The 21,758-nt window shown below is 35.3% G+C and overlaps 1 protein-coding gene across 8 annotated transcripts in view; it reads right to left on the reverse strand.

Moving 5' to 3' along the window:
• The window catches only part of RUNDC3B (RUN domain containing 3B), a 297,986-nt gene that overhangs the window by 67,658 nt on the left and 208,570 nt on the right, over positions 1 to 21,758 (reverse strand). For all 8 annotated transcript variants that reach the window (XM_021102523.1, XM_021102518.1, XM_021102522.1 and 5 more), the window contains 3 exons: positions 20,614 to 20,699; positions 12,023 to 12,112; positions 9,220 to 9,297 (listed from right to left, as the gene is read on the reverse strand). In XM_021102523.1, coding sequence (XP_020958182.1) covers positions 9,220 to 9,297; positions 12,023 to 12,112; positions 20,614 to 20,699 — 254 coding nt within the window. The remainder of the gene's footprint in view (positions 1 to 9,219; positions 9,298 to 12,022; positions 12,113 to 20,613; positions 20,700 to 21,758) is intronic.

The following is a 21,758-nucleotide window of genomic DNA, read 5'->3' on the forward strand; positions in this document are numbered from 1 at the left end:
GTTTAGGGAGTTCCCTTTGTGGCTCAGCAATTAACAAACCCGACTGGGAATCATGAGGATGCAGGTTCCACCCCTGGTCTCCCTCAGTGGGTTAAGGATCTGGCATTGCTGTGAGGTGTGGTGTAGGTCACAGACACAGCTTGGATCCCATGTTGCTGTAGCTGTGGTGTAGGCCATCAGCTGTAGCTCCAATAGGACCCCTAGCCTGAGAACTTCCATATGCCATAAGAATGGACCTAAAAAGCAAAAAAAAAAAAAAATTACAGTTAAAACAATACAAAGTCCTCCCTGAATAGACATTTCTCCAAAGAAGACACACAGATGGTTAATAGATACATGAAGGATGATCATCACTAATTATTAGAGAACTGCAAATCCAAACTACAATGAGGTACCACCTCACATTGATCAGAACGGCCATCACCAAAAAAATCTATAAACAATAAATGCTGGGGAAGGTGTGGAGAAAAGGGAACCCTCCTACACTGTTGGTAGGAATGTGAATTGGTGTAGCTACTATGGAAAGCAGTATAGAGGCTCCTTAAAAAACTAAAAATAGAGTTATCATCTGATACTGCAATCCCACTCCTGAGCATATATCCAGAGAAAACTCTAATTCAAAAAGATACATGCATTCCAATGTTCACAGCAGCACTATTTACAACAGCCAAGACAGGAACAACCTAAGTGCTCACTAATGAGGTGAATGGAAAAAAAGGCAGCCTAGAATACTCTACCCAGCAAGAATATTATTCAAAATAAAAGAAGAAATAAAAAATTTGTCCAACAAGCAAAAACTAAGAAAGTATGGCAATACTAAACCCATTCTAAAAGAAATACTGAAAGGGGTCCTCTAAATAAAAAAGTAAGAAGAAATAGGATGGAGGAAATCACTGTTGGAAAGCAAACACTTAAATAATCCACTATACAGATCTTAAAGAAAAAAAATATTGTAAAAGCAATGATAAACACAAGGACCAGTGAAAGGATAAACATGAAGATGTTAAAAAAGGATTTCAAAGTCATAAAATGTGGGGAAGGAAAGTAAAAAAATCTACACTTTTTAAAATATAATGTATTTGAGCCTATATGACTATCAGGCTAAAGCAAGCAGATATAGGAAGGGGTTAACATATTTGAAAAATAGGTCAATCACAAATAAGAAACAAATATTACATTCACAAATACTAAAAAGAAGAGCATACAGGCATAAAATAAAGGAAATCATCCAATGAAAAAAAGAAAGGAACAAAGGAGAAACATTCAACCAACTGGAAAACAAGGTTTAAAATGGCAATAAATATATATTTATCAATAATTACTTTAAATGTTAATGGACTGAATGCTCCAATCAAAATACATAGTGGCAAACTGGATCAAAAAACAAGAGCCTACAATATGCTGTATATAAGAGACTCACCTGAGGGTAAAGGACGCATATAAATTGAAAGTGAAGGGATGGAAAAAGATATTTCATGCAAATGGGAAAGACAGGAAAGCAGGGGTTGCAATACTCATTTCAGACAAAATAGACTTTAAAACGAAGGCCAGAAAGAAAGACAAAGAAGAACATTATTTAATGGTAAAAGGATCCATTCAAGAAGAGGATATTACAATCATCAATATATATGTGCCTAATATAGAAGCATCCAAATACATATAATGAATACCAACAGATATAAAAGGAGAAATTGATGGGAACACAATAACAGTAGGAGACTTTAACACCCCACTCACATCAATGGACAGATCCTTTAGATAGAAAATCAATATCGCAACAGAGATCCTAAATGACTTAATGGAAAAGTTAGACTTTATTGACATTTTCAGGACACTGCATCCAAAAAAAATCAGAACATACATTCTTTTCAAGTACACATGGAACATTTTCAAGGATTTACCACACACTGGGACACAAAAATAACCTCAACAAATTTAAGAGTATAGAAATCATTTCAAGCATCTTCTCTGACCACAATGGCATGAACCTAGAAATCAACCACAGGAAAAGAAATGAGAAAAGACTGACTACATGGTGACTAAACAACATGCTACTGAAAAACCAATGGGTCAATGAGGAAGTAAAAAGGGAAATTAAAAAATACCTTGAGACAAATGATAATGAAAACACAACCATTCAAAATCTATGGGATGCCACAAAAGCAGTTCTTAGAAGGATGTTCACAGTGACACAGGCCTTCCTCAGAAAAGAAGAAAAATCTCAAATGGACAACTTAATCCACCACCTAAAAGAATTAGAAAAAGAACAAACAAAACCTAAAGTCAGCAGAAGGAAGGAAATAATAAGATCAGAAGAAAGCAATAAAATAGAGAGTCAAAAATTAATAGAAAAAAATCAATAAAACCAAGAGCTGGTTCTTTGAAAGGGTAAACAAAATTGATGAACCTCTGGCCACTCACCAAGAAGAGGAGAGAAAAAACCCAAATAAACAAAATAAGAAATGAAAACAGAGAAATTTCAATGGATACTGGAGAAATACAAAAAACCATAAGAGAACACTACAAACAATTATATGTCAACAAATTTGACAACCTAGAAGAAATGGACAACTTTCTAGAGACTTACAGCCCACCAAAACTGAATCAAGAAGAAATACATCAACTGAACAGACTGATGACTAGAAGTGAAAATTAACATGTAATAAAAACATTCCCTACAAACAGAAGTCCAGGACGAGATGGCTTCAAAGGCAAATTCTACCAAACACACAAAGAAGAACTTACACACATTCTTATTAACTTTTCCAAAAGATTGAAAAAGGAACATTACCAAAGCCACTTTATGAAGCCGCCATCACCCTAAGACCAAAATGAGACAAAGACACTACCAAAAAAGAAAATTATAGGCCAATATCTTTGATGAATATAAACGGAAAAATTCTCAACAAAATTTTAGCCAACCAAATCCAACAACATATAAAAAAGACCGTGACCAAATGGGATTCATCCTAAGTTCACAAGGATGGTTCACAAATCAATCAATCATATACCACATTAACAAACGAAAAGTCAGAAACCACATAATCATCTCAACAGGTGTAGAAAAAGCATTTGACAAAATCTAACGTCCATTCATGATAAAAACTCTTACCAAAGCAGGAATTCCTGACATGGCTCAGCTGTTAATGAACCTGACTAGGATGCATGAGGATCTGGGTTTGATCCCTGGCCTTGCTCAGTGGGTTAAGGATCCGTTGTTGCTGTGAGCTGTGGTGTAAGTCGCAGACACAGCTCAGATCTGGTGTTGCTAAGGCTGTGGTGTAGGCCGGCAGCTATAGCTCTCATTGGACCCCTAGCCTGGGATCCTCCATATGCCATGGATGTAGCCCTAAAAAAGTCCAAAAAACTCTTACCATAGTGGGTATAGACGGTCCATACCTTAACATAATCAAAACCACTTATGACAAACCCACAGCCAACATAATCCTCAATGAAGAGAAGGTTAAAGTCTTTCTGCTAAAATCTGGAACAAGACCAGGATGCCCACTCTCACCACTGTTATTCAAAATAGTACTGGAAGTCCTAGTCACAGCAATCAGACAAACAAAAGAAATAAAAGGTATCCACATTGGAAGAAAAGAAGTAAAATTGTCACTCTATGCAGATGACATGATACTATACATAGAAAACCCTAAGGACTCCACACAAAAACTACTCGGACTGATCAATGAATCCAGCAAAGTAGCAGGATACAAGATTAACATTTAGAAATCAGTCACATTTCTCTACACTAACAATGAAATACAGGAAAAGGAACATAAAAAATACATTACCTTTTAAAATTGCACCCCCAAAAATTAAACGCCTAGGAATGAACCTAAGGATGTGAAAGACTTATATGCTGAGAACTATAAAACATTAATCAAGGAAATTAAAGAGGATTCAAAGAATTGGAAAGATATTCAATGCTCCTGGATTGGAAGAATTAATATTTTAAAATGGCCATACTACCCAAAACAATCTACAGATTCAATGCAATCCCTATTAAATTACCCATGACATTTTTCACAGAACTAAAACAAACAATCCAAAAATGTATCTGGAACCATAAGAGACCCAGAATTGCAAAAGCAATCCTGAGGGAGGGGAAAAAAAAAAAAAAAAAAAACAACAAAAAAAACAGGAGGCATGACTCTCCTAGAGTTCAAGAAAGTATTAAAAAGCTACAGTAATCAAGACAGTGTGGTACTGGTACAAAAACAGACATAGAGACCAATGGAATGGAATAGAGAGCCCAGGAAAAAAACCCAGACACCTATGATCAATTAATCTTTGACAAAGGAAGCAACAATATAAAATGTGAAAAGGACAGTCTCTTCAGCAAGTGGTGCTGGGAAACCTGGACAGCTGCATGTAAATCAATGAAAGCAGAACATACCTTCACACTATGCATAAATAATAAATTTAACATGGCTTAAAGACCTAAACATAAGACAAGACACCATCAAACTCCTAGAAGAGAACATAGGCAAAACATTCTCTGACATGAACTATACAAATGTTTTCTTAGGTCAGTCTCCCAAAGTAACCAAAATTAAAGCAAAAATAAACCAATGGTACTGAATCAAACTTCCAAGCTTTCATACAGCAAAGGGAACCATAAAAAAAAGGACAAACTATAGAATGGGAGAAAATAGTTTCAAACAATGCAACCAACGATGGCTTAATCTCCAAAATATGCAAACAACTCATACAACTCAACAGTAAAAAACAAAGAATCCAATTGAAAAATGTGCAGAAGACCTAAACAGACATTTCTCCAAAGACGTTATACAGATGATCAACAAGCACATGAAAAAATGTTCAACATCACTAATTATTAGAGAAATGCAAATCAAAACTACTATGAGGTACCACCTCACACTAGTCAGAATGGCCATCAGTAACAAGTCAACAAATAACAAATTGCTGGAGAGGGTGTGGAGAAAAGGGAACCCTCCTGCACTGTTGGTGGGAATGTAAGTTGGTCCAAGAACTATGAAAAACAGTATGGAGGTACCTTAGAAAACTATACATAGAACTACCATTTGACCCCGCAGTCCCACTCTTGGGCATATATCCGGACAAAACTCTCCTTGAAAAAGACGCATGCACCTGCATGTTCAGTGCAGCACTATTCACAACAGCCAAAACATGGAAACAACCTAAATGTCCATCAAGAGATGAATGGATTAAGAAGATGTAGTACATATACACAATGGAATACTAAGCCATAACAAAGAACAAAATAATGCCATTTGCAGCAACATGGATGGAACTAGAGAGTCCCATACTAACCGAAGTCAGTCAGAAAGTGAAAGACAAATATCATATGATACCACTTATATGTGGAATCTAAAATATGGCACAGCCTATCTATAGAATAGAATCAAACTCATGAACATAGAGAACAGATTTGTGGTTGCCAAGGGGGAGGGAGTGGGATGGATTGGGAGTTTGGGGTTAGTAGATGCAAACTCTTGCATTTGGAATGGATAAGCAATGAGGTTCTGCTGTAGAGCATGGGGAATTATACCCAATCAGTTGTAATAGAACATGATGTAAGATATTATGAGAAAAATAATGTATATATTTGTATTACTGGGTCATTTGCTCTACAACAGAAATTGACAGAACATTGTAAATCAACTATAACATAAAAAACCTAAAGAACAAAATAAAGAAAAAGCAAGATAAAGAAAATAAATCATCTGTAATCTTATTACTCTGATGTAACCAGGTTTTTTTTTTTGGCTGCTCCTGCAGCATACAGAGCTTCCCAGGCTAGGGTTGAATCAGAGCTGCAGCTGCCGATCTAAGCCACAGCCACAGAAACGTGGGATCCGAGCCATGTATGTGACCAACACCACAGCCCATGACAACACCATATCCTTAACCCACTGAGCGAGGCCAGGGATCAAACCCACATCCTCATGGATCCTAGTTGGACTCATTAACTGCTGAGCAATGAAGGGAATCCATAACCAGATTTTTTTTTTTTTTTTTTGTCTTTTTGCCATTTTCTTGGGCCGCTCTTGCGGCATATGGCGGTTCCCAGGCTAGGGGTCAAATTGGAGCTGTAGCCGCTGGCCTACACCACAGCCACAGCAATGCAGGATCCAAGCCGAGTCTGCAACCTACACCACAGCTCTCGGCAACACCGAATCATTAACCCACTGAGCAAGGGCAGGGATCGAACCACAACCTCATGGTTCCTAGTCGGATTTGTTAACCACTGTGCCACGATGGGAACTCCATAACCAGATTTTTTTTAACATCACCCTTTAGTGTATATGGTGTATGTATATTTTAATACACTTATGTAATAAAATTGATGTCATATTGCAAAAAAAAAGATACCGATGAAAGAAATTAAAGATGACACAAACAGATGGAAAGATATACCATACTCTTGGATTGGAAGAATCAATATTGTCAAAATGACTATAATATCCAAGGTAATCTACAGATTCAATGCAATCCCCATCAAATGACCAATGGCATTTTTCAGAGAACTAGAACAAAAATTGTAAATTTGTATAGAATCACCAAGGACCCCAAATAGCCAAGACAATCCTAAGAAAGAAAAATGGATCAGAAGTCAGGCTCCCTGACTTCAGACTATACTACAAAGCTACAGTCATCAAACCACTATGGTACTGGCATAAAAAAATTATAGACCAGTGGAACAGGGTAGAAAGCCCAGGAATAAATCCATGCACCTACGGTCAATTAATCTATGGCAAAGGAGGCAAGAACACACAATGGAGAAAAATTCTCTTCAGTATGTGGTGCTGGAAAACTGGACTGCAAAAAAATGAAATTAGAACACTCTCTAACACCATACACAAAAATAAACTCAAAATAGACTAAAGACCTAAATGTAATACTGGATACTATAAAACTCTTAGAGGAAAACACAGGCAGAACACTCTCTGACATAAATTTCAGCATTATCTCTTTGGATCCACCTCCCAGAGCAATGAAACTAAACCCAAAAATAAACAAGTGAGAAATAATTAAACTTAAAAGCTTTTTTACAGAAAAGGAAACCAAAACAAAAAGACAACTCACAGAAAGAGAGAAAATATCTGCAAATGAAGCAACCAATAAGGGATTAACCTCTAAATTATACAAAGGTCTCATGCAGTTTCATATCAAAAAAACAAACAACCCAACTGAAAAACTGGCAGAAGATCTAAATACATTTTTCCAAAGACAACATACAGATGAGCACCAAGCACATGAAAAGATGCTCAACATCAGTAATTGTTACAGAAACGCAAATCAAAATTACACTAAAGTATCACCTCATACTGGTCAGAATGGCCATCATCAAAAACTCCACCAACAATAAATGCTGGAGAGGGTGTGGATAAAAGAGAACCCTCCTACTCTGTGGGTAGTAATGTAAATTGGTACAACCACTATGGAGAAAAGTATGGAGGTTCCTTAAAAGACTAAAAACAGAACTATCATATCATCCATCAATCCCATTCTTGGGCATATATCTAGAGAAAATCATAATTTGAAAAGATATATGAAGCCCAATGTTCCGATGCACTTAGTGGGTTAATAGAAGTAAAGCATTTAGAACAATGCCTGTTATACAGTAAATATTCAATAAATAGTATTACTATTATTTATACTAGCATCATCTTCACAAAGAGTCCTATAATCCAACATATCTCAAAACAGGATAATTTCCTTTCCCCAAAAGTACCCATAAGGATATCCATTCTAGAATTTTTTAGTTAAAAAAAGGATACAGACTAAAGGTTCACATGTGAGGGGATGTTATGTAACTTATGATGAACACATCAAATAAAATTCACTATAGCTATTAAAAAAGTATAATTTATGCTGTTCAAACATTTTTGAACATGTTATGTTCAAGGGAGTTTGTCGGTGTATTTCATTTCTTGATCTAATGTAATAGAACTAGCCCTTTTCCCAAGGGATCCACTTATCTAGGTTAGAAATCTTGGTACCATAATACTCTTTTCCTCCTTCTCTTTCATCATCTAAAACATCTTCACACTTCTAGCTCTAAAATCATTGTATCTCTCTCACTAGATGGTGATTACCTTGGTTACAGGGACTGTATTCCTTTCTAGAAGTTCACAAAGTTCCTATAGTCTTCACATCTATGTATCCCTGGCACCTAGTAAAATTCTTGTTCCTATATTAGGCACTCAATAAATGAGCATGTGTGTGTATATGTATATTACTCACTTTCTCTTACTCTCTCCCTTACAGCTTTGGCTTGATCAAAACATCTTTTAAGTATATAATGATCATTATTCTATTCAGGAAATCAATTATGTAAGCAAATCTTCAGAAAATCTATAGATTTCATATGATTAATTTCCAATGTTGATGAGATTGTGGGAAATTCATAACACACAATAATGGTAATACGATAAAATGACACAACTATAAGAACAAACTTTAAGAGCCACCAAAATTTTCATTGTACTTACCTGAACAACTGTAAATTTTACAACAGAAACAAAAAGAAATTTCATTTGCCCAAAAATGTTCATTATTCTTTCCTTCAAAATGGTGATAAAATGAACAACAATTTAAATAATGAATTATAATTTTAAAATCTCAATGCACTATTACAGAGCTTTTAAAGTGGACTATGTCGGTTTCCAGCCCAGGGCAGACCATAGCTGCAGCCTGAGCCAAAGCTGCAGCAATGCTAGATCCTTAACCCACTGCAATGCAAGGGAATTTCCTAAAAACCATTTATTCTGGGATTAAAATTAAGTAAAAAATGTATATTTACATATATACTAAAAATGCAATGGAGTTTACATTTTTGAATAATTTCTGATACTGAAAATAAATGTTTTAGAAGAAAGTAAGAGAACAGTCCTTTTTTTTCTTTTTAGGGCCACACCCCCGACATGGAAGTTTCCAGGCTAAGGGCTGAATTAGAACTACATACAGCTGCTGGCCTACGCCACAGACACAGCAACATGGGATCCAAGCCGGGTCTGTGACCTACACCACAGCTTACAGCAACCCTGGATCCCCTACCCACTGAGAGGCCAGGAATCAAATGTGCATTCCCATGGATACTAGTTGGATTCATTTCCACTGAGCCATGGCAGGAATTCCCGAAGGAAGTAATCTTAATCAGATGAATATATTGCAAAAGACATTCAATTATAAATTAAGATATCAATAACGTCTCAAAATGTAAAGTACCTTTGGGTAAACTTTAAATACGGTGTATAGTCTATTACAGCAGGAAAGTTGCCATCCAATCCTCCCTTTAGGCAGAAGCTAGGACAATAGACAATAAATATATTAAAACATGAAATTTTAAATTAAAGCATTATAAACAATCTCTTGCTAGAGACATTTGTTTCATCAAATTGCAGGTGAATTTTTTATTTGTAATTTAAATGTGACTTGCTACAAATAAACACCTCAATAAAGATATTCTACCTTCAATAACAATGACAAAGGCTTGTGTAAGTGTATAACACTGTTATATATCATGCAAAGTAAATTTACTGAGAAATCTGTTCAAGCACTGTTTTACTTATTTCATACTATCTTGGTTTTCAATAGACTCAAGATGTCACTAGAGAATTTTCAAATTTCAAATTTGATCACATTTACATACAAATTCTCAGGTGACACTGAGTATCTCCTAAAGAGATGTGACTAATTAGAAAATGAAAGTTTTTTTCCTAAACTATCTCAATAGGTAAGAAAGTTGGATCTTATACCTAAAAAGAACACTAAACATTTTCTATAGTACAGTCAATCCTTTTTGAAGCCATGGAGACAGGAAAAAGGTTAAGTGACTTGCCCAAAGTTGTGATCCCAGTAAAGAAACTCAGGATCTCCTGGTCCCCCAATCCAGTAATCTTTGCTCTATATAATGCTATATCCAACTGAATTTTTTCTTTTTTCTTTTCTTCTTTGTATGGCCACATCTGAGGCAAATGGAAGTTCCCAGGCTAGGGGTCAAATTGGAGCTGCAGGTGAGGCCTACACCACAGCCATGGCAAGACTAGATCTGAGCTGCATCTGTCACCTATGCTGCAGCTTGTGGTAATGCTGGATCCTCAATCCACTGAGCCAGGCTGGGGATCAACCCACATCCTCAGACAGACAGTGTTGGGTTTTCAACCCACTGAGCCACAAAGGGAACGCCAATTGAATTTTTTAGAAAGGTAGTTACTTCATTGTTAAAAGAAAAAATACATCTTTTTAAAAAGATAAGCACATGAATATAAGATACAAGTTGATATTTCAAAGAAAAAAACTCATATATGAATACTACTACCTTCTGGTTTCTTTGGAAAGTTTGCCTACTGAAATACTTGTTGTAATATATTAACATTAAGGGTATATAAGTATTTTTTCCAGACCTGAATAAGGAGTGAATCAAAGTGGCAACATTTGATATGGGCTTTCCTTCATTTATAGATACATTACCAAGGTATATTTTAAGACATTTGCTCTGCATACGGAAGCAATAAATTGTAATAAACCAAGAGTTTAGATAATTATCCCATTTTTTCCAACCAAAAAATTAACTGCATTTATCATGTGCATCCTTAACAATTACGTTAATTAACCAAACCCCACTTTACTGCATCTATCATGTTCATTTTAAACAATTAAGCTAATTAACCTAACCATTTTATCAAATTTTAAACAATGCAAAGTTATAAAGTGAAACATGTTTTGGAAAGGAAGTAATTTACTAGAAAAAGGTAACCTCAGTGAAAATAGGTAGCATTATTTTTAATTCATGACCTAAAAGCATATTTTCATTTGTTTTATACTTATTTTGTAAATATTATTGGATTTTTAAGTGATATATTTCAATAAAAATATACTACTTCCTTCATTCTTATATTTCAGTTCTTGTTATAGACAAACCTTTCACTTTTAGTTTAATATAACCTGTTGGATCAATTAAAAAAGTGCAAAAGCAGAGTTCCCGTCATGGCGCAGTGGTTAAAGAATCCAACTAGGAACCATGAGGCATTGCCATGAGCTGTGGTATGGGTCGCAGATGCGGCTCAGATCCCAAGCTGCTGTGGCTCTGGCGTAGGCCAGTGGCTACAGCTCCGATTAGACCCCTAGCCTGGGAACCTCTATGTGCCTCGGGAGCGGCTCAAGAAAAGGTAAAAAGCAAAAAAAACAAAACAAAACAAAAAAAAAGTGCAAAAGGATGCTTCCATCAACTTAAAAAGAATTTACAATGTTCACTTTTTTTTTCTTTTTTTGCTTTTTAGGGCCACATCTGCAGCACATGCAAGTTCCCAGGCTAGGGGTCTAGAGCTGCAGCTGCCGGCCCTACATCACAGCTACAGCCACAGCCACAGCAACACAGGATTTGAGCCACATCTGTGACCTACACCACAGCTCATGGCACCAAACCCACTGAATAAGGCCTAGGATTGAACTCTCATCCTCAAGATACAAGTTGGGTTCGTAACCCACTGAGCCACAACAGAAACTTCCTACAATGTTCATTTTTAGCACTTGCACTTTTAGTCTTGAATCAATTCATCTTGTTGATAATGAAAGCAAATATTAACAATTGTTTTAATGCTCCAGATACATAACAAGAGATCTAAGACATCCAAGAGAGCCTGTCAAGATCTTTATCTCAACACATGAGATAATGAAAATCTTTCTGGCTTTAAATCTACTTTTAGTGTATTTCTTTTTCATTTTAAAGCAATATTTGAAAAATACTAAGAGATAAGATCCAAAACCTTCCTTCAGTGCAACCAGAGTACATGATTTTTCAGCTTGGGGGATGTGGTCCAAGCTTTCCTTTTATCCAAACTAGAGAGCTATCCTATCAGTTAACTCCTTAAGTTTGAGACAGTCTCTTTTTTGAGAAAAAACATATTCTGAAAACTGATGTGAGTCAAAAGGGAACAACATAAATCAAATTAATATCCAATTGTGTGCTTTACTCAGAAAACTGAAACAATAAGATTATATTAAATCAGAATATATACTCTTAAAGTACCTGAAATCAATAGCATTGAGTCCAAGCAACATGCCAGCAAGCATATTTGCTTCCTCACCCAAGACAATTGCTCCATCTTCATAAAATCTCCTAAAAAATGAAATGAATATATAAATATTAAAAATAGACTGAATTTTCATCCACAAAAATTATTTAGAGCCCAAACTAAAGTAGAAAGAACTAAATTTAATTTGTCAAAACAAAAACGTACTTGGATCACTCAAGTCTTGTAGATATCTGAGGAGGAAAAAACTACCACTGTAACAAAAAATATCATTTTAAGTGTTTCCACCTTTCTTAAAATGAATGTCCAAAGCGACTCATTCAATGGGCCTAGAGTGTCTAGCATTTTACCCTGAATGGAGCAGTGTAAATGCAAACTAAGAGGTGTCAAATTCATAATCATTTATACTGGTCTATTTTCAAAATGGTATTAACTACTGTTCTACACACACAACAAACACAAACATACATTCTGTTTTCCTTTAATTCCAAGGGTTATTAACCAAATTAAAAATTAGGAAGGTGTGATAAACAGTAATTTATGCTAGCCTTCAACACTGCAATACCAATAGGGCAGGTGGACTACCAAGGTGGCTGCATATGAGGAAGTATCCATTGTATCTTTTACAAAATGAGGATGCTAATTCCTGTAAAGCCTTCTGTTTTGGTTAATGTTAGTTAATGTTAGTTTTTAAAATACTAAAGTTTTATTTTAGGAGTTCCCATTGTGGCTCAGCGGTAACAAGCCTGACTAGTATCCATGAGGACAAAGGTTTCATCCCGGGGCCTCACTCAGTGAGTTAAGGATCCAGCGTTTGCTGTGAGTGGTGGTGTAGGTCACAGATGCAGCTTGGATCTGGAATTGCTGTGGCTATGAAGTAGGCCAGCAGCTATAGCTCTGATTAGACCCCTAGCCTAGGAACTTCCATATGCTGTGGGTGTGGCCCTAAAAAGACTGGGAAAAAAAAAAAGTAAATTTTATTTTAAAATATTTTAAATAAACATTTTGGGAAAATATCATTTAATATGGGCTTAAGGTATTTTTTTCCACAAAAGAATGTAAGATCACTGAATCTACTTTTTACAAATAATACTAAGCAAAAACTAGTTTATGTTCAATAATGGGCAATTAAATGGTTATAACTATATTACACATAGGCAGTGAAAATCACTCTATATCAAAAGGACACCTCCCTAACTAAGAGGAAAACATCTTTTTTTAAAATTAAAATTTTTTTTCTTTTAAGGGCCACACTTGCAGCATATGGAAGTTCCCAAGCCAGAGGACAAATCCGAGCTATAGCTGCCTGCCTACACCACAACCACAGCAAAGCAAGATCTGAGCCATGCCTGCAACCTACACCACAGCTCATGGCAACACTGGACCTCAACCCATTTAGCAAGGCTAGGGAATGAAACCTATGTCCTCATTGATGCTAGCTGGATTAATTATCCCTGAGCCACAAAGGGAATTCCTGAGAGGAAAACATCCTAGTAAATGAAATTTGTCTTGTTCTTTTCCATATTCATGGGTTTATAAAGGCTGCATATATAAAGCTTATATGCTCATGATCCTATCACTGATTTTGAATAGTTCACTGTTTACCAAATACCTTTACAGTCATATTTGATACTTGCAAAGCCCACGAAGTAAAAGCAGAAAGAAGTGTCACTCATTTCAAATTCACCATCAAGAAAAGAGTTGAGTTAAAACAATTTGCCCAAGCATATGTTGACTAACTGCTTAAGGAAGAAACTGAATTCTTCTTACTTTAAGTTCTATATAATTTATTTCTTTTCTTTTTTTTTTTTTTTTGGCTGCATCTGCTGCAATAACAAAGTTCCAGGGCCAGGGATTGAGTCTGAGCTGCAGCTGCAACAATGCGGTTCCTTAACCTACTGTGCCAGGCTGGGATTGAACCCATGCCTCTGTAGCAACCATGCTGGATCCTTATCCTGCTGTGTCACAGTGGGAATTCCTATATATTTTCTATTAACCATAATACTTCTTGTAAAACAAAAATATTTAAAGAGAATTTAACCTCTGTTATGGTCCTTAAGGAATTTTAAATGAATAAAAGGTACAAAGGAAAATTAGAGACGACTATTTACTCTCCGATAGATGTCAGCCTGGAAACAAACATTGTGGGAAAATTAGCTTCGATTAGATGTTTTCTCTGCCCTTGGAAATACAGAAAATGCTTTTATTCATTTATATAAAGGAGGAAAATTAAAATTTCCAGCCTAAATGGAAGGAATTTCTACATATTCAAATAAGGTATTCTACAAAAAGTAAAGATATTTAGACAAATCTATATATCTGAGATTCTGTCCCTGCTCCAAGGGCTGAAATGGTTGTTGACAGATTATTTTATCAACTCCTTGAAGAACTATGATTTCAATGATCCTAGAACACCAAATTCTATAGGACACACATATATATATATATATATTTTTTTTTTTCCTGACTTCTGACATGGGTAATCACCCATTATTCCTAGTAATTTCCTATATAAGAAAAAGTCTACTTTCATTCATTTCTAAAATTTTTATTATTTTTTCTTTTTCAGCTGTCCCTGCGGCATATAGAAGTTCCCAGGCCAAGGAAGGAATCCAAGCTGGTGTGACTTAGGCTGCAACTACAGCAATTGGCACTTCCACAGAGACAAGCTGGATCATGCAATACCACAGAGGGAACTCCAAGAAAAGACCTACTTTTATTTGCCTTAACCCCACCACGTTTAACAGTACCTTCTAAGAGATTAAAATGATTCTTGCTTGTTTCCTACTGTCAATATTATATGAGGAACTACTAATGAATACTTAAACCCAAACTGGTTTTTAGACATCTTTTTAAACCTAAAGGTCACTTATATGTTTGTTATATTGTTCTAATGATTTTTCTTTTGGCTTTTGTCTTACTACTGATATTTTAAAGCTAACCAATATAAGTGAAGTGCTTGCTATATGAGAAACTGAAACAATATTGCACAGACTTGATTTAATACAGCAGTCTTTACTGCAACAGAGGGGAGAAGAGGACAAATAGAAGAGGATAGGATAGTTAAGAGAACTGTCCACCCTATGCTGAACATTAAGTAAATGTACTTCTAAGTTTGAGATAATGGATTTTAAAAAAAACTTATTTCAGTGAGTTCCCGTTGTGGCTCAGCGGAAGTGAACCTGACTAGCATCCATGAGGACGAAGGTTTGATCCTTGGCCCTGCTCAGTGAGTTAAGGATCCTGCATTGCCATGAGCTGCAGTGTAGGTTGCAGATAAGGCTCGGATCATGCATTGCTGTGGCTGTGGTGTGGGCTGGCTGCTGTAGCTCCAATTCCACCGCTAGCCTGGGAACTTCCATTTGCCACACCTGCGGCCCTAAAAACAAAAAAAAAAAAAAAAAAAAAAAAACTTAATTCAGTATTTAAAAGAATACTGAACTGATCAGAAAGACATTTTTATCACTTAAAGACTTAAGACATTCATGTACATTAAAAAGGCAGATGCTATGAGGAAAAATTCATTTTTTATTCCCTCAAACTGACATATCAATAATTTGACTGAAAATTTGATTATGAGTACTTTCAAAGACTTTTAAAGGCTGTAAGTTTTCAACCTCTTCATTTTACCTCAAAGAAAAACTGGAACATAAGTTTGCTTATATAACCAAGATTATGTAATCAATGGGCCAAGAGCAAAGCCCAAGATGACTAATCCAATAATAGTAAGGTATACACTAAAAAAAAATTTCCTTTCTTTCACTGAAAATATTTTTTGTTCTAAAGACAGCATTTTTATGAGAAGGATCTAACCAAGTATAGTGACTTGAAAAAATGTATTATAAATATTGAAAGTACCAAGGTTAAAAATATATTAAAAACTTCTATTTAAAGATTTACACAGTAGACTATATCTTTAAAGAAGTTTTGTATTTTAGAAACAAAGGCAAATTGTGAACAACCATATGACATTACTGTGATCTGGAAGAAAAGCCTCCACTTTCTATTAGGTATATTCTTTCCAATTACTTGTATGTTGAGCAGAAAAACATTAGAAACTAGAAAAGTAATTAAAATAATACCCTAATAAGAATAATGCTTCTTTTACCACATATAATTTAATTCCAACTGAAAAATGTCTCTATAATGCTATCCTTTGTATTCATTCTCTAAGACTATTATAAGGCCTTTCAGGTCTTCAATTACAAATATTCTTTGGATGGGATCCAAAGTAAACTACCAGAATAGATTGTGTTGATACTGCACAATATCATGCTTCAGAATTTCCTCTTTTGAGAGTCAGAAGTGATTTTACACACTAAAAGTGCAATATTAAAATATGAAGGCACTTATAAACCAAAAAAATTTCATCATCTACATTCTTGTTTTCTTCTCCAATTTAGTCTTTAAATAAGAAACTTAAGGGAGGAGATAAAATTCTCCCTCCTGACATACAAAACAAATTACAGCATTAAAAGAAATGTTCTATTCTATTCAAAGTCAAACTGAATCAAAATGAAAAACTGGCAAAAAAATAAATATCCAAAAAAGTCTTGCTGAGAATGTGAGATTGTTTAATCATTTTATCAACAAATACATAATGTAGCAAGAACAGATGTACCAGATAAAGTGGTGAACAAGGTAAAGACTCCTCCTGATGGACCTTATAGTCTAGGGGAGAGGACAGGCAACAAAGAAAAAGATGATTAGAGATGATTAGTATAAAATAAATAAATTGGTATTGAGGTATAGAAAAATTAAAGGAGAATCCAACTTTGAAGAAAGTCATTAAGAAAGACATTCTCAAATGTTTAGCCTGAGACCTTAGGCCCACACAAGTTTGATCACACAGGGCTTTGTAGGCCATACAGCATTAATAATGACTGTGAACATTTATCAAGTACGAGGCATAGCTGTAAGGGCTTTACATGAATTATCTTCTTTAACTTTACCATCAAATGTTATGCCATGGAGGGAGTAAGCAATTTGCTCAAGATTCCACAGCTAGAAAGTGGTGAAACCAGGAGATGTGTTTCACAGAGCCTGCTGGCTAAAGTAATAAGAAACAATTTCAATGTTTAAATGTGGGAATTGACAGGATCTCTTTTACTTTTAAGAAGACTGGTTGGAAGCTGGGCAGTGTAGGCAAGCAATGAGAGAGGTACGCCTTACTGTCCTAGTCATGGTGATGAAAGTAAATGGGTATATTCATGATAGATTTTGGAGATACGATTGAAAAGACTTTCTAATGGAATGACTATACAGACTGAAAGAGAAAGAAGAGTCAAATATGAATTTTAGATTTTGATTTCATCAGCCACGTGGGTAAGGCAGTGAAACCATCTGATTAGGAGGAGGTAAATAAGCAGAGTTAAAGGGGAAAAAAAAAATCAAGAAATCTGAATTATTTAGTGAGAGATTTAAATGTGGTATCATATGTAAGCAAGCACTATAAATGTATCTATCTCCCCTTTTTTGTTCTGGGTCCATGATTGGGAAGTGATTCCCTGTGGACCCGCCGGCATAATAAAGATATTCTCCATCTTCAAAAAAAAAAAAAAAAAATGTGGTCTCACGACCATACAGATGGTAGTTAAAGCTCTGGGGAGATGGATGAAATTCTAACAAGAGAGAAAAAGAAGATCAGACAATGGAGGACTGAGTTCAGGGAATACTGATAGCTAGAAGCTATGAAGAGAAAAAGAATCCTCAAAAAGAGCAATTTTAGAAGGAGAAAGAAAAGTCAGGGAATGTTATATTGGTTAAAAGCAAAGGGGTTTCTCAAAAAAAGAGGAAGTTTTCAACTATTTTAGCCAGACAACAGAGTACCATGCTGTCAGAGAAATGTCTGTTAAGTTTTGGTAGCTGTGGATTACTGGGATTCTTTTCTTTGGTGGCATGCTGAGAGGTAGAAGCTGGACAAGAACAAGGAGTAACTCTAAGGTAACAGTGTGTATAAGACTTTTGAGAAATTTGCTGATGAAGTAGAACATGGAAATGAGCAGTATGAGAGGGGAGTACAGGTTTGGATAATATATATTTATATATTGTTACAAGAATATTTTAACTTAATGGACATTTTTTAGAGCTGATTCACTTCCTTTTTTTCCAAAAAGAATTTCCCTTAAAAATTTTAAACTACTCACTCTAAAAACAGTCTACTCAAGTATTATTTCCACCCAACTGTATAAAATAAGAAACAAGACCAACAACTTAGAGAGATTATTAATGCTTTCATTTCTATTTAGAAAAGACTATCATAAATTTAATGCAATCTTGTTATTGTACAGAAGATAATCACTGTATAAACTTGGTTTGATTTCACGAATTTAGGACTTTTGGGTTTGTTTTATGAGATTCTGATACTTTTATTTTTAAAGCCTTACTATCTTCAATATTCAGTATCTTTCATAATTAAATATATTTACTAGTGATGATAAATAAAAGAAAAAATGTTTCATTGCAAAAGGTTTATTTCAAATGTCTCAGAGTTTATCATCACCTCACTGTCCATTTTTTGAAATATCTCAAGAGTGGTATACTGCTTGAAAAGACTTCAATAAGCATATATCAGATTCACTTTATGCAAACACTTCTTTTAGTTAAAAATCTTTATATCCTGGTCAAATTGATAATCATGACCATTTTTTTCTTTGTATCTTCCAAATAAAAAATTTATTATTACCTAAAAACAGAGACAATTAAATAAAGCTATTATTTGTGCCAACTAGTTAGCTAAAAAAAAAAAAAAAAAGGAGTCATAATAAAGGCCCAGATTTTCTTACAATCCAAAATGTCAAATATGACATCGGACATGGAAATTAAGTTGTCATATGATTTATGTGTGTGTGTGTGTGTGTGTGTGTGTGTATATATATATACATGTCGGATTTTCTCTGTCAAACTGGTTTAGAGTTGTTATTATCTGCTTTTCTTTCAGAAAAATGACTAATGACATAGAAATAAGTATGGTAATTTAAAACTGCTTAAGGCCGGGCTGTCTGATAGAACCTGCTGCTGCATGTTCTATATGTGTTCTATATGTGTGCTATATGTGTGCTGTCCAGTTTGGTACTCATTAGCCACCCCGGGCCAGTGAACATCTAAAATGTGATAAAACAACTGAAGAACTGAATCAGTAATTTTATTTAATCTTTTTTCTTTTCCTTTTTAGCCACCCCGGGCCAGGGACTGAATCCAAGCCAAAGTTGTAACCTACTCCACAGCTGCAGCAATGCCAGATCCCTAACCCACTGTGCTGGGCTATGGATTGAACCCACTTCTTTGACACCATCAATCCCATTGTGCCAGAGTGGGAACGCCTATTTAATCTTACTTTTAATTTACATGGTGGCATGTGGTTAGTGGCTACCATACGCAACAGTACATATAAGATGTACTGAAATTATTGAGTATTTTCATTTATAAATACTTTAGAAATGGAAAAAAAGTGGTTTCCTTAACAAAAGCTATAAACATAGGTCAGTAGACCAGAGTTGAGTAGAAATCACTGTTGTCCTAATATGAACTTTTTTTACTACCACCATAAAAAATTAATAAAGTCTTGGGAGTTCCCATTGTGGCAGAGCAGAAATTAATCCACGAGGATAGGGGTTCAATCTCTGGCCTCTCTCAGTGGGTTAAGGATCTGGCGTTGCTGTGAGTTGTGGTGTAGGTCGAAGGCTCGGCCGGGATCCTGAGTAGCTGTGGCTGTGGCTGGCAGCTGCAACTCTGATTCGACCCCTAGCCTGGGAACTTCCATATGCCACAAGTGCGGCCTTAAAAAGCAAAATAAATAAAGTCTTGTTTTGCACAATGTGCCATCCCTTAAGGCTATACAACCCAAGAAGAGTACTGTACAGACCACCCTTAAAAGATAATTGAACAGGAGTTCCTGTCATGGCACAGTGGTTAACGAATCCGACTAGGAACCATGAAATTGTGGGTTCAATCCCTGACCTTGCTCAGTGGGTTAAGGATCCAGTGTTGCCATAAGCTGTGGTGTAGGTTGCAGACGCAGCTTGGATCCTGCGTTGCTGCAGCCCTGGTGTAGGCCGGTGGCTGTGGCTCAGATCACACCCCTAGCCTGGGAACCTCTATATGCTGTGGGTGCGGCCCTAGAAAAGACAAAAAAAAAAAAAAAAAAAGACAATTGAACAATAATTATACTATATAAGAATTAAAGAAATTAATGATTCATTTATATTCTTTAAAAGCAATGAAATAGATGTTGTGTGCAAAGAAAAAAATGTTAAAGCAATTTTAGAGTTAGACTTTTCTTCAAAATGGTTAGGAAAAAGTCTGTGAAGAGGATGAAACTTCAAGTGTTGAAAAAGTAAGACTCGGAAATTATTCAGAAAAAAGGTATTCAAAGCACAATGTGAAGCTTGAAAACCAAGGTAGATATATGTTTACTTGACAAACTGCATTTTCCTGAGATAACAGTGGATTTATGTGAGAAGAACAAAAAGGAGGAAATAAAACAGGTGAATAGTTTAAAAACAAGTTTTCATTCTATTTTTAGTTCTAGGTCTTCAGTTGAATCCTTAAAAATATATGTATTTGAAAATTAAAGGGACTTTTAAACCTGGTTGTTTTGAAGTCTCTCAGAGCTGTAGAGATGTATTCAGATAAGTGTTTTTCCATGAGTGCTACTCTGATCCAGGCTCTACCCTAAAAGGAAGAAGAAAGAATCAAACATGAAAAAAAAAAATTAGAAGTTACAAGATATTTTGCCCATTATGTCATAAAAATACATGAATTTTAATTTGTAAATAATGAACTATTCATTTGATAAAGACTAAAAATATTTAAGTAGATGAGGTAAAATTAAATTACATATAATATATAATTCATTTTTAAAAATTTTTAATTCAATTTTTTTTTTTTTTTTAGGGCGGCACCCGAGGCATATGGAGGTTCCCAGGCTACGGGTCAAATCAGAGCTGTAGCCGCTGGCCTATGTCACAGCCACAGCAATGCCAGATCCGAGCCATGTCTGTGACCTACACCACAGCTCATAGCAATGCCAGATCCTTAACCCACTGAGTGAGGCCAGGGATGGAACCTGAATACTCATGGATCCTAGTCAGATTCATTTCCGCTGAGCCATGACAGACACTCCTAGACTTCGTTTTTCTGAAGTTGTAGGGTACAGCTTGTCAGATTAACTTTTGAGCTTCTGAAGGGACAGAACCATCAACACTGAGTTGTTTGGGTTAGAGACTTCTTATGAATTATACAGGGAAATCACAAAACATCTCTTTACTTCAATGCCCAAATCAACATGCTAATTAAAATGAGTCCCCTTATAAAACATGAAGAGTCTATTCTCATTAATAAAAATAATGAGTCTCACACCATTTGTTTCATCCTTCCAAAGGGAGGTTTTAGACAACTAATAATGAACAAAATTTCATTATTTATCAGGCATCTAAATCATGATTACTGAATTTGGCGACCCCAGAGCATTCTAAAAACTATTACTAAAAATTTGAACTAGAAAAAACAATCACACAACAAAAACACCCCCAGAAGCATACTCTAGAACAAAATCACAAAAGCACATAATTTTGATTAAATATGAATAATCTTACTTTTGAATGTTAGGACTAATAATTTATATTTTTCTTATAATCTAAAGCATTTCTTCGGGATTCTTTGTTAAAATGAAAGAATATAAGAGATTTTGTTAGTGAAAATTTTATATTTCACTTCCTTTCATTTTTCTCT

Source organism: Sus scrofa, chromosome 9 (assembly GCF_000003025.6).
Source record: "Sus scrofa isolate TJ Tabasco breed Duroc chromosome 9, Sscrofa11.1, whole genome shotgun sequence".
Classification (NCBI taxonomy): Eukaryota; Metazoa; Chordata; class Mammalia; order Artiodactyla; family Suidae; genus Sus; species Sus scrofa.